This window comes from Hipposideros armiger, unplaced genomic scaffold (assembly GCF_001890085.2).
Source record: "Hipposideros armiger isolate ML-2016 unplaced genomic scaffold, ASM189008v1 scaffold_378, whole genome shotgun sequence".
Classification (NCBI taxonomy): domain Eukaryota; kingdom Metazoa; phylum Chordata; class Mammalia; order Chiroptera; family Hipposideridae; genus Hipposideros; species Hipposideros armiger.
The window spans coordinates 882309-894565 of record NW_017731728.1 but is presented as its reverse complement, the minus strand read 5'-3'; the positions used below and the strand labels follow the sequence as shown (position 1 = coordinate 894565).

Genomic DNA, 12257 nt, shown 5'->3' with positions numbered 1-12257 from the left:
AGACAATGAAGAAAGTGAGAAAAGGCAAAAGAAGAAGAAGGGTACCAAGAGGAAGCGAGATGGGAGGGGTCAGGAAGAAGGGGCGTGTGACCTGAGGCTGGATGATGTGCTGGACCGCACCCTGGAGGACGGCGCCAAGCAGCACAACCTGACGGCCGTCAACGTGCGGAACATCCTCCACGTGAGTAAGGCCTGAGGGTTGTGGGGAAGCAAATGAGAATGCCCCGGAAGCTCTGGACTCCCGGTATATGAGTGACTCGGTTTTCAAGATAGCTTTCTCTTTACACTCAGCAAGAGTTTGGAATCTGAACGCATGTAAAAGAACTTAACTGGGAAGGTAAACTGTTCCTCTGCTTCCTTCCACTGATTTGATTGTTTAGTGTATTGTTTAGCATATTCAGGACTAACATTCACACTGAATTTACCCTTTTGTGGGTTAGTTGTCTGAAAAAGATGCCCAGTGAACAGTTTACAGTACTTTGCACATGTGCAAATACTGTTCTTTGAAATGTAGCAACACAGCTATTTACAAAGCCTTGGTTGTTTATTACCGTTTCTCTTAAGCATCTATATTGTAGTACCTCAGAATCTCTCTTTATGTGAGCCAGTCCTGTTCCCCATAGCAGCTGATAAGATTGGCTCATTTGCTGCTGCATTGTTCGGAGCTATGTGCTTTTGTCCACAACTTGCTTCTTTGCGTTCAGTTCCCTTGCATCACCCCAATCTGAAGCTGTTTGAGTATCGAGCAGAATTACAGAGACATGAATATTCTCTAGATGACACAGCTTTGTTGCATAAACTGAAATTTCATTTTTCTCCAGGAAGTAATCACAAATGAACACGTGGTAGCGATGATGAAAGCTGCCATCAGTGAGACCGAAGATATGCCGATGTTTGTGAGTAATCCATTTGTCATGGAACAAAGCTACCTGTAAACTGGCTACGAGTAGCAGGGCCCTGGGGAGTCTGTAAATAGTCTGACACTTGGGGGATAGGGTAGTGTCTCAGAACCCAAGGATTACATGATGATGGTTACTGACTCGTTTTTTTCTCATTTTCTTCTCCTTAGGAGCCCAAAATGACACGCTCTAAACTTAAGGAAGTGGTGGAAAAAGGAGTGGTGGGTGTTCTGTTTTTTCTTTATTTGTTTAGCTTGGTAAATAAGCTCTGATTTCCGGTTATTTGAAGGGGAAAAAATATAGGAAAGATTTATTGTTTGCCTCTTTAAAGAAAGATTTGTAAAAGACAAGTAGAGATGGAATATATGAAATCATTATCAGAATTTATTTTTATTTTAGTTGATGTGGAATTATTCCTTTTTGGAGGTACTAGACAGAGAACCATTTAGAATACTTAAAAGCAATGAGAGGTCAGTTTTTATATTCCTGTGATAAGATATGTGTAGTGTTAAGAGTAGTGTTTTTCAAAGTGTGTCTAAGGGGCCACTTGGGTTGAGATCACCGTGGTGTGGGGTACCTCAGGAGTGCTCATTACAAGTGAACCCACATTCTTGGGCTGACCACAGTCCTAGGAATCATTGGGACCCGTTGGTGGGCCCGGGACTATGCATTGTTGAAAATACAGTCGTTCCTTCTTTTGCACACTGAACTATGAGAACCACTTAGGACTTCTGAAGGATTCTGGTGCAGCGAGTTCTCTGATGCTTGGCACCCTGTTATATCCTGCATAGCAAGCACCTGTCCTGTGTGTGCTTACCTTCTGTGACAAGGCAGGTGATAGTTCTGCGGGGGCCCGTTCTATCTCAGATAACAAGGAAGATGGACCCCAAATGCATATCGTCGTTTTTGTCTGTTTGTCCAGTTCTGTTCCTTGCAATCCAAGAGAAGGAATAAGTCTATTCTCTTCCACATGACCTTTACTCTAGTTGAAGAAAACTAGTATGTCTCTTCGTAATATTCTTTCTTGATAAACATCCCTGTTTGTTATTGGTCTATTATGTGACAAGGCTTTGAGTACCTTCACCAATCTGCCCTGTTTCTTTTGAATGTGCCTAGTTTGCTTGTATCCTTTCAAAACTGTGGCTAACATGGAATCTACTGCCCAGATGCGCTTTAGCTAGTACAAGTGAGGTTATCCATTCAGCGTTCCAGATACTGTATTCCTCTTAATGCAGCCTAAGGTTGCACTGGCTTTTTTTGACAGCCACATCATTTTTTCTTGTTTACTCAACTAACTCTGGTTGCATAGAGTGAAATGTGTCTTTTTCCAGGGAGCACACAAATGGACGTATAGCAATGATGAAAGCAGCCATCAGTGAGACGGAGTTTATATGAATACTCTATACGTCTCTCTGACATACAGAGTATAAGTAACATTAATTCCATATTTGATTTGGAAAAAAAGACCAAGGAGACCCACCTCAGGCTCTGGATTATGTTTCCCAGCCCTGAACACAGGTGTAGAGAAGCTGGATGACCAAAGACTAGTTCATGTCGGGGAGCAAGGGTTAGAGTCCTGGTCTCCTGCTCCTTACAGCTTAATAGACTGACGGCAGCACACTTCCCGGCGGGTTTGGCAGTAGGGAAACTGACTGGTTCAGAAACAGACACGGGAAGGGGTGTGGACATGAGTCACATCAGCCCCTGTCCCTCCCACTGGGCCTCCCTACACAGAGCGAGGTAAAAGGCCTGAACGAGGCAGGGCTGAGATGTGGAGACCCCGAGCTCCTTGTAGACACAGCCCAGCCTTGGATTCTGTTTGTGAGAGGATTCTGTTCGGGTCAAAGTGAAGTAGTCAAGAAATGATACACTGCAGTGGCATTTGTCAGCAGTGTGTAGGAGCTTTAAAAAATTCTTTACAAAACGTTCCCGACTCCATTGTTTTATAACATACAGAAGGTTGAAAGAATTTTAGTAAATCTAGATTCTACCTAGATTTAACAGTTGTAAAATTTTGCCATGTTTGTTTTATATCTCTCTGGCTCTATTTTTTTTTTCCTGTGCTATTTGAAAATAAGTTGTGGACAACTTGACACTGATGTCAACAGGCTACTATATCACCTATAATATCTTAGGTTTGTCTGCTATTGTAGTTTACAAATAGTTTTCACATTCATTATTCCATGTGAACCCAAGCTGTGATACAAAGTAGGTAAGACAGGTCCTGTCTCCGTTAGTGGATGATACAGCGTCTTACTGGAATGAAGGCGGAAATGCTGGTGATGGGAATGGAGCCTTCTCTCCTTTCTCCTGCTCCTGTCAAGCTCTGACAGATATTAATGCATATACCCTCGCGGGTAATCAGTATCGCAAGCTCACTGCAGCTGGCATTAGGTAGACGGCTCTTTGTGATGGTAAAGAGGAATGAAAAATGAAAAACAGTCTATTTCAGTTAAGAGAACATAACCATTTATATTCTTTGTTGTAGGTAATTCCAACATGGAATATTTCACCAATTAAGAAGGCCAATGAAATTAAGGTAAACTTGGAAGAGGTAATTCTTACTGTTTTCCCAAAAGACTTCATCAGTTTTGAATCCTAAATACTTCCTTTCTATTTGTTAACATTTTTGGGGACTTTGACTTTAAACTTTTAAAATTCCAGCTTTGGTTTTCCCTCCCTGTTACTCTCAGATTTGACTCTCTTGTTAGGACTCTCATGAACCCCTGCTTCGCTCATTGAGCTCTTAGATTTTTTTCTCTCGCTCTACCTTTTCCCTGTATTTTCCACATCCATATGACTTGTGTTTCTTATCCCTTCATTTTTTTTCTGGAATTGTACTCGAGTAGCCTCCTCAGTTTGTGGATATCCACCTTGAAGAAGATGATTCGTCAGATGAAGAGTACCAGCCAGACGACGACGATGAGGATGAGACTGCTGAGGAGGTCAGTGGCGGCCGTGTGAGTTTAGCCAGGAACACAGACCGAGTGGCCCAGTGAGGCCTGAGTGATGTCACCTCTTCCATGGAGAGGACTGAGACACAGTTCTCTGAGCCTCCTCTGTGCTTTTGCCTATAGCTATATATAGTTCATTTTCATTGCTGTGTGATATCTGTCATGTGTTCTCTGCCTTGCCCGTGAAAGGATTTTAAATGAATGCCTTACAGTTTTGCACAGTGTGCAGTACTGGTGAGCATAGTGACCTGGTCCCTGTCCCCACCTTCAGAATACTAAGCTCCTGTTTCAGCTGTATTTGCTCTTGCTCTGAATGATTGATACTTTGTGATTCATTCTCCTGAGATACTTCAAACTCAGTGGAAGGAGGTAGAGGCGTGAATGTAAAAGTGAATGGGATTTGTTTTGTAGAGTTTATTGGAAAGTGATGTTGAAAGTACTGCTTCGTCTCCACGTGGAGCAAAGAAATCCAGATTGAGGCAGTCTTCTGAGATGACTGAAACAGATGAGGAGAATGGCATATTATCAGAGGTAATCCTGCACCATACAAAAGAGATAAGTTATAACTGTATAAGTAAATTTTTATTCGTGATTCTGAGCTGGCACCCTTTGCCAAACACGATTTCAAGATCAGTCATCATGCCCGTATCTTCCTGGTGTTTTTGATTGATTATAACTGTTGAGCAATGTCTTTCAAGTCAATGAACATTTAAGAGAAAACAGAACTCAGTGATAGGGAGAGAGTTTTTTTTTGAATTCTCATTAAGGGGCCAAATATGAGTGACTAGCAGAGTTTCTTTTCTTCTACCCTTCCCTTTTTCATACCTGTTCTCTAATACTGTCCTAAAGCCATTTTTATTATATTTCCCACTTTTGGTATCTTAAGTAGCATCCTGTTGGCTTCATTGGAAATAGCATGAAACCGAATTAGATCAATATGAGTATACTTGACAGTGCCTTTGCTTTTTTTTTTAAAAGTTTTCTTGGGGAATGGGGGAGGGGACCTGCCAAGTTGTTGTTCTTCAATCTTCGTTGTGGAGGGTGCCAGTCTCCATCTGGCTTCCCATCGGCAGCTCGTGGCCTCTAAGCTCAAGGCGCTGTGTTCAATCTTAGTTGCGGGTGGGAGTAGCCACCATCCCATGTGGGAATTGAGCCAGCGGCCTTGTTGTTAAGAGCGCACGCTCTATCCACTGAGCCATCCAGGCAGCAGCTCAGCTCAAGGTGCCGAGTTCAGTCTTAGTTGGGGGTGGGCGTAGCCACCATCCCATGCGGGAATCGAGCCAGCGGCCTTGTTGTTAAGAGCGCACGCTCTATCCACTGAGCCATCCAGGCAGCAGCTCAGCTCAAGGTGCCGAGTTCAGTCTTAGTTGGGGGTGGGCGTAGCCACCATCCCATGCGGGAATCGAGCCAGCGGCCTTGTTGTTAAGAGCACACGCTCTATCCACTGAGCCATCCAGGCAGCAGCTCAGCTCAAGGTGCCGAGTTCAGTCTTAGTTGGGGGTGGGCATAGCCACCATCCCGTACGGGAGTAGAACCCGGCAGCCTTGTTAAGAGTGCATGCCTTATCCACTGAGCCATCTGGGTGGCAGCTCAGCTCAAGGTGCTGAGTTCAGTCTTAGTTGCAGGTGGGCGTAGCCCACCATTGAACAGGAAATCTTGTTGTTACACCAGCTGAGCCATCCTGCCACCTGTTGGCAGCTCAGCAACAGCTCAGCTTGGGCTCAGCGTCACTGGCCCATGTGGGAATTGAACTGGCAGCCCTGTTGCTCAGAGCTCACGCTCTTTTTTTTTTTTTTTGAAGAATTTATTGGGGAAGGGGAATAGACAAGTTGCTGTCCTTTCATTCTTCAGTCTAGTTGTGGAGGATGTCACTTCACTGGCCCATGTTGGTATTATCATTGCGCTCTTCCCGGCTGAGGCAGTTGCTCGCCAGCCATTGGACAGCTGCTCACGGCGGCTCATGGCAGCTCACGAAAGCACATGCCAGCTGCCGGCCAGCCCCACTATAGCCTACACTGTCGCTGCTGACTCAACAGCAGCCCAGCTCCAGGTCGAGCTGTTGTTCACCATCTTAGCTGTAGAGGGCTCAGTGTCACTGGCCTGCATGTGGGATCCGAACCGGGGTCCTGCTGCTTAGAGCTGGCGTCCCAAACCAACTCTTATTAACCAACGCACCACTCGGCTGGCCCAGAGTTCACGCTCTTAAGCCAACTCTTAACCAACTGAGCCACTCAGCTGGCCCCCAGTGCCTTTGTTTTTATGTCCCTTTATCTAGATGGGAAGAGAAAGATCACTAGCACATGAAAGATATGCCTCTGTCTCTCTACTTTTTCTGTTTTTCTCTTCTTTCTCCCCCCTCCTTTTATTTTTTAACATACTTGCCTCTTTCAATCAGGCTGAGAAAGTCAGCACACCTGCCATCAGGCACATCAGTGCTGAGGTGGTGCCCATGGGGCCCCCACCCCCCCCGAAGCCCAAGCAGACCAGGGACAGTGCTTTCATGGAGAAGTTGCACGCTGTGGATGAGGAGCTGGCTTCCAGTCCAGTCTGCATGGATTCTTTCCAGGTAAACACGTGTCTCTAAATTGCTGAGAAACTCAAAGAGAGTAATTTAGTTGCTGCTCAGGTTGGGAAGGGAGAGGGGAAGATATTAAATTCTGCTATAATAAGTAAGAGCCATGAAATTGTAGGTCTTTAATACTGTTATATGGTGTGTGCTGTTTAACTGTGAAAGTGGCAGCTCCTAAGGAAAGAATAAGGTATGTGACAGAGAGCATTTTTGAATGTGGACTGTAGGAACAACCATTAGCCAGATCCCCCAAATATTAACTTTTACCACAATTGCCTTATTCTCTCCCTACACACATAATTTTTTTCCTGCATCACTTTAGAGTATGTTGTGGTCATGATGTTACAAATTTCCCTTGGATTAAGGTGTGCCAAGAGAGGAAACAGAGAAGAAATCTGTTAGGAGATTGTTGCAGGAGTCTAGGCAAGACTTTCTGAATAGATCTACCTATTCACTGCAACCCTATCCAAATCCTAGCTGCTTTTTCTTTTTGTAGAAATTGCTAAGCTTATCCTAAAACTCGTATGGAAATGCAAGGAACCCAAAATAGCCAAACAATCTTAAAAAAGAACAAAGTTGGAAGTCTATACTTCCTGATTTCAAAAGTTATTACAAAGTTACAGTAACCAAGACAGTCTGGTACTGGCCTGAGAGCAGACATATAGATCAATAGAACAGGATTCAGAGCCCCAAAGTAAACCCTTATATTTGTGGTCAGTTGAGTTTTGACAAGTGTGCTAAGGCCAACTAATGAAGAGAGAATAGTCTTTCCAACAAATGGTGCTGGGACAATTGGAAATTCACATGTAAAAGTATAAAGTTGGACCCTTACCTTACACCATGCACAAAAATTAACTCAAAATAGATAATTGTTACACCTGAAACTAATATAAAATAATATTGAATGTCAACTGTAACTGAAAAACAAATAATTAAAAAAACAGATCACTGACCTAAATGTAAGAGCTAAAACTGTAAAACTCTTAAAATGTAGGAGTAAATCTTTGTAACCTTGATTATGCAGTAGTTTCTTAGATGTATCACCAAAAGCACAAGTGAAGAAAAAATAGGTACATTGGACTCATCAAAATTAAAAACTTGTGTTTCAAAGGATACCATCAAGAAAGTAACGAAAACCCACAGAATGAGAGAAAATAATTGCAAATCACATATCTGATAAGGGACTTGTATCCATAATACATAATGAACTCTTATAACTCAACAATAAAAAGATAACCCAATCGAAAATTGGCAAAGGACAGATGGGAGGGGGTTGGAGGGATGGATAAAAAAGGAGGAAGGGATTAAGATGTACAAATTGGCTGTTATAAAAGCAGTCATGTAAAATACAGCACAGGGAATATTGTCATTAATATTGTAATAACTATATAAGGTGCCATGTGGGTACTGGACCTATCAGAGGATCGCTTTGTAAGTAATATACATGTCTAACCACTATGCTGTATACCCGAAACTAATATATTGCATATTAACTGTAATTGAAAAATTAAAACAAATTTTTTTAAGTGGGCGAGGGATATGAATAGACATTTCTCCAAAGGAGATACACAAATGGCCAATAAGCACATGAAAAGATGCTCAGCATCGTTAGTCATTAGGACAATGCAGATTAACACTACAAGAGGATAACACCCCACACCCATGAGGACGGCTATTATAAAAACCATGTTCAGTGACAAGTGTTGGCGAGGATGTGGAGAAAGGTGGAACCTTCAAATGTTGCTGGTAGGAACAGAAAATGGTACAGCTACTTTGGAAAACAGTTTGGTGGTTCCTCAGAAAGTTAAACATGTGACCCAGCAGGTTCACTTGAAGAGGACTGAGTATATATATGTCCATGTAAAAACTTGTACACAAATGTTCACAACAACATAATTCAATAGCCCCACAGCAGAAACAGCTCAAATTTTCATCACGTGATAAATGAATATACCAAAAAGGGCATATCTGTATAATGAAATATTGTGCAACGAAAAGGAAGGAAGTATTAATACATGGTAGGAAATGGATCAACTTTGAAAACATTATGCTAAGTAAAGGAAGCCAGAGAGAAAAGGCCCCATATCGTGTGATTCCATTTATATGAAGTAGCTGCCTAAGCAAATCCACAGCGATGGGAAGCAGATTAGTGTTTGCTGGGGACTGGGTGCCGGGAGGATGGGACTTCTTTTGGGGGTGATGACTGTGTTCTGGATTTAGTATGGATGGTCACACAGCTCTGCATGGCAAAATCCACTCAATTTTACACTTTGAAAAGGGTGGATTTTATGGTATGTAAATTATACCTTAATACAGCTATTGCAAATGTTCCTGAAACGTTGGTTTTATTTATTTTTATTTTTTTTTAAACTTTTTTTTATTTTTATTTTTTATTGGGGAATGGTGTGTTTTTGCAGGACCCATCAGCTCCAAGTCAAGTGGCTGTTTCAATCTAGTTGTGGAGGGCGCAGCTCCTTGGCCCATGTGGGAATCGAACCAGCAACCTTGGTGTTATGAGCCTGTGCTCTAACCACCTGAGCTAACTGGCCGCCCCTGAAATGTTGGTTTTAAAATCGATGGTCATTGTCCTTCAAGTTTCTCGAAGAATAACAAACCCCAGTTGTTTAGAGAAGAGACCTGTGGATTAAGCTGACAAGAGAAGCACGCAGGATACGATGCGGTTGGGGCCGTTTGGAAGCTTTAGTGACGTGCTCAGTGACATGTTTGTGTTTCTTCATTGGCCAGCCCATGGATGACAGCCTCATTGCATTCCGAACCCGCTCTAAGATGCCCCTGAAAGATGTTCCCCTGGGGCAACTGGAAGCAGAGCTCCAGGCTCCAGACATCACCCCAGACATGTACGACCCCAATACAGCAGATGACGAGGACTGGAAGATGTGGCTCGGGGGACTCATGAACGACGACGTGGGGAATGAAGGTCAGTGGTTTTGTGGGCGTTCGCTGTTGCCTCTGTCAGTTATCTCTGTGGTTGTGTTGTTGTTAGGTAGAAGCATAAGGAAAGGGGTGTTTTTGGTTAATTGAATTTTGTATGTAACCAAGAATTTACTTTAAATCAATAGTTAAATTCCCCACCCCACCCTTTTTTGTTTAAGAATCTTTTGAATGCTAAGAACCTTCCCCTTATAAATGCACACATAATTTTATATACCATTTCGTGCGAGTGCACTGACTCAAAGACTTGTGCTAGTTGAGGTTCATTATGATGATGCAAATGAAAGAAGACTAACTCCCAACTTGAAGAAGGTCAGATGAAGCCAGACTTTGCAAGGGGCAGAAGAACCTGCAGTGGAATTGAGACACTGTCCAGGCCCTTCTTCCCTCTCTGTAGCTGTCATCTCTACTTTCTTTTTGTCAGTTGGCTCCATTCTCAAACCTGTTTTTTTCCTATACCGCTAGAACTGTGGTCATAAGCACACTGTTTTCTTCTTGCTTTGCCCCCATATCAGGTCTGTCTCCTACAGGCTCCAGTGTGAAAAATCCAGGAGAACAACTTAGACTGGCTTGGTCTGATCACATGCTCGCTCTCTCTCTCTTGGTGGTGCATGGGTTTCGCAGGGAGACTGTGTCAGCATAGAGTCCTGTGATTGGCAGCACCTCACAGAACAATGTGGTTGGATCAGGCAGTTATTTGAGAGAAGTGATAGTGTTTTCAGAAGTGGGGAAGGAGTAGCGATCAGACAAAAACAGTGTTGACTGCAGCCGTAGGAATCCCTCCACAACCCTTATTTGTTTTAGAATATAGGCAAAAGTTCTTACTTTTGAAACAAATATTATTAAAGTTGTCTTTGGTGATTTTTTTGAAAGTGCACTGTTGTGGAAATCCGGCATCTTTCATCATTTTGTGCAATAAATCTCTGTAGGTTTTGAAGATAAAAGGAGATTGACTTTGTGTGTAGTGACTCCAGATGCCACTTTCTTTTGATGGAATCGGGGCAATTTTGTTATTATTGTTTTGTTTTGACTTTCTTCAGTGGGAGCGACCAGAATGTTTTTATTAGTTGTGTTGTGGAGGAGTCACATGTTTTCAAAACATTCATGTAACTGAACCAAGGTGAAGGTCTTACTTGCATTTTATGTGAGCAGCGTCATCCACTGTCTGTCTCATTTTAATCTGAAGCTAATTCATTGCTCCTATTTCTGGATCAGATCGTGTCCTATCAAATCTAATTACAGACAACCTACACAGCCCATTTTTATTCTTTCCCTGTCTGCTGAGAACAGCCACCATAAGATTATATGTTGAAAAGAATAATGCTTTAAGATGAACAGGAGAACATAGTGTGGATGGAAATAGACCAAGTGAATGTTTGGGTAGGTAAGGCTAGGAACAACTGGAAAAATGAATGAAAAAATAAATCCTTGAATGTACCTTATAAAGCTGTTAATACTTGTATTGTACATCGTTTGGCAAGTGTTTATCGAGTACTTTCCTCTAATAAGGCATTGTACTAGGCTCCATGAGAGAAAGGTGCATAATCATTTGTGAGGAAGCAAGACTTATATGAGTGGTGCCCGGCCCACTGTTAAACGCGCAGTGTATTTCAGGTGAATGAAGGTGAATAAGCTCAGATCCGCCATAAAAGTGGCATAAATAGTGTTCTAGAAGAGGGAGGAAGAGTTCTTGTTCAGGATGATCAGAGGAGGTGGTGATTGAGACGGACCTTTGAGAGAGATTTGACAATAGTGACTGAGGGGAAGGAGGCAGATGGGTGGAAGTAATGTGAGATACTCCGTATTATGGGTTCTGTATGCTGTGTGCTCCCAGGAGTTTCATTTTCTGAATTACATGCAGGCTTGGTGGAAAGAAACCAAATATGGTCAGTCTTCAGTTAACATCATCGATAGGCTTTGGGAGTTTAAGTGAAATAACCTGTAATGAAACCAGTTTTACCATAAGCTAATTGATATAAACAAGAGTTAAGTTTTTGTGGCATCATATCAACATAATATCAACATGATTACGGTTGAGGGAAATGGTGTTATTCGAGAATCCCCTGCATTATATAACGAAAACTAAAGCCCCTCCCATGATGACAGTTTCATTCCCCAGAGGGATCACTGATAACATTTTGATGTGCATCTCTTAAGAGTTTTCAAATCTGAAGTTACCTTTTAGTTTTCCACATTAATGTAGAAGTAGGAAGAATTTTAGTCCTAAATTTAAATTGAGGACTTTCCCCAAAACATTTAGAAAAGACAGAGAACAAGTAAGTTGGTATGAATCTTAGCACTTTTCTTTTTTTCCACCCACTCTGTATAGCAGAAGTGCTAATGATCAACAGAATGCACAAACTTGTATGAGGGGAAGAAGATGAAGTTTGAGCTTGAGTCATCGTAGTTGACAACTGATATGTTATCCCATTAGGCTTTCTGATGGGAGTCTAAGCTTCTGGCTTTTCCATTACTCACCCCTTTGAGAATCTGATGAAAGCTTTGTAGCCTCGCCAGAAAACTGTACATATCTACATACACGGAATTTTTTTCAGGATTTGTAAATCTCTTTCATTTATTGACACGTCACTTATTGACACTTCCTTCTTCTACCAACCCACCCCAAGGCCCATTACACCAAGGCTCAAATCTCTGCAGAAAGAAATGAACAGGGACATAGGTAATTCTATCCATTTTGTAGAAATCTCCGAGAAATTCGTTGTGCCCAGTGGTACAGAAGCAATCTGTCACACTGCTAGGATTACAACCTAGTTTACTAGTCCAGGAACTTGTCTGAATTGAAGTAATCTTGGGACATTAAAGCGTTTTAAGCAGCAGTTCTCAACCTTCCTAATGCCGTGAACCCTTAATACAGTTCCTCAT

The 12257-nt window shown here is 42.3% G+C and overlaps 1 protein-coding gene across 1 annotated transcript in view; it reads left to right on the top strand.

Moving 5' to 3' along the window:
* The window catches only part of GON4L (gon-4 like), a 78282-nt gene that overhangs the window by 14595 nt on the left and 51430 nt on the right, over positions 1–12257 (top strand). Inside the window, exons 4-11 of the mRNA XM_019662497.1 lie at positions 3–181; positions 822–896; positions 1070–1120; positions 3388–3438; positions 3749–3844; positions 4265–4384; positions 6249–6419; positions 9168–9360. Coding sequence (XP_019518042.1) covers positions 3–181; positions 822–896; positions 1070–1120; positions 3388–3438; positions 3749–3844; positions 4265–4384; positions 6249–6419; positions 9168–9360 — 936 coding nt within the window. The remainder of the gene's footprint in view (positions 1–2; positions 182–821; positions 897–1069; positions 1121–3387; positions 3439–3748; positions 3845–4264; positions 4385–6248; positions 6420–9167; positions 9361–12257) is intronic.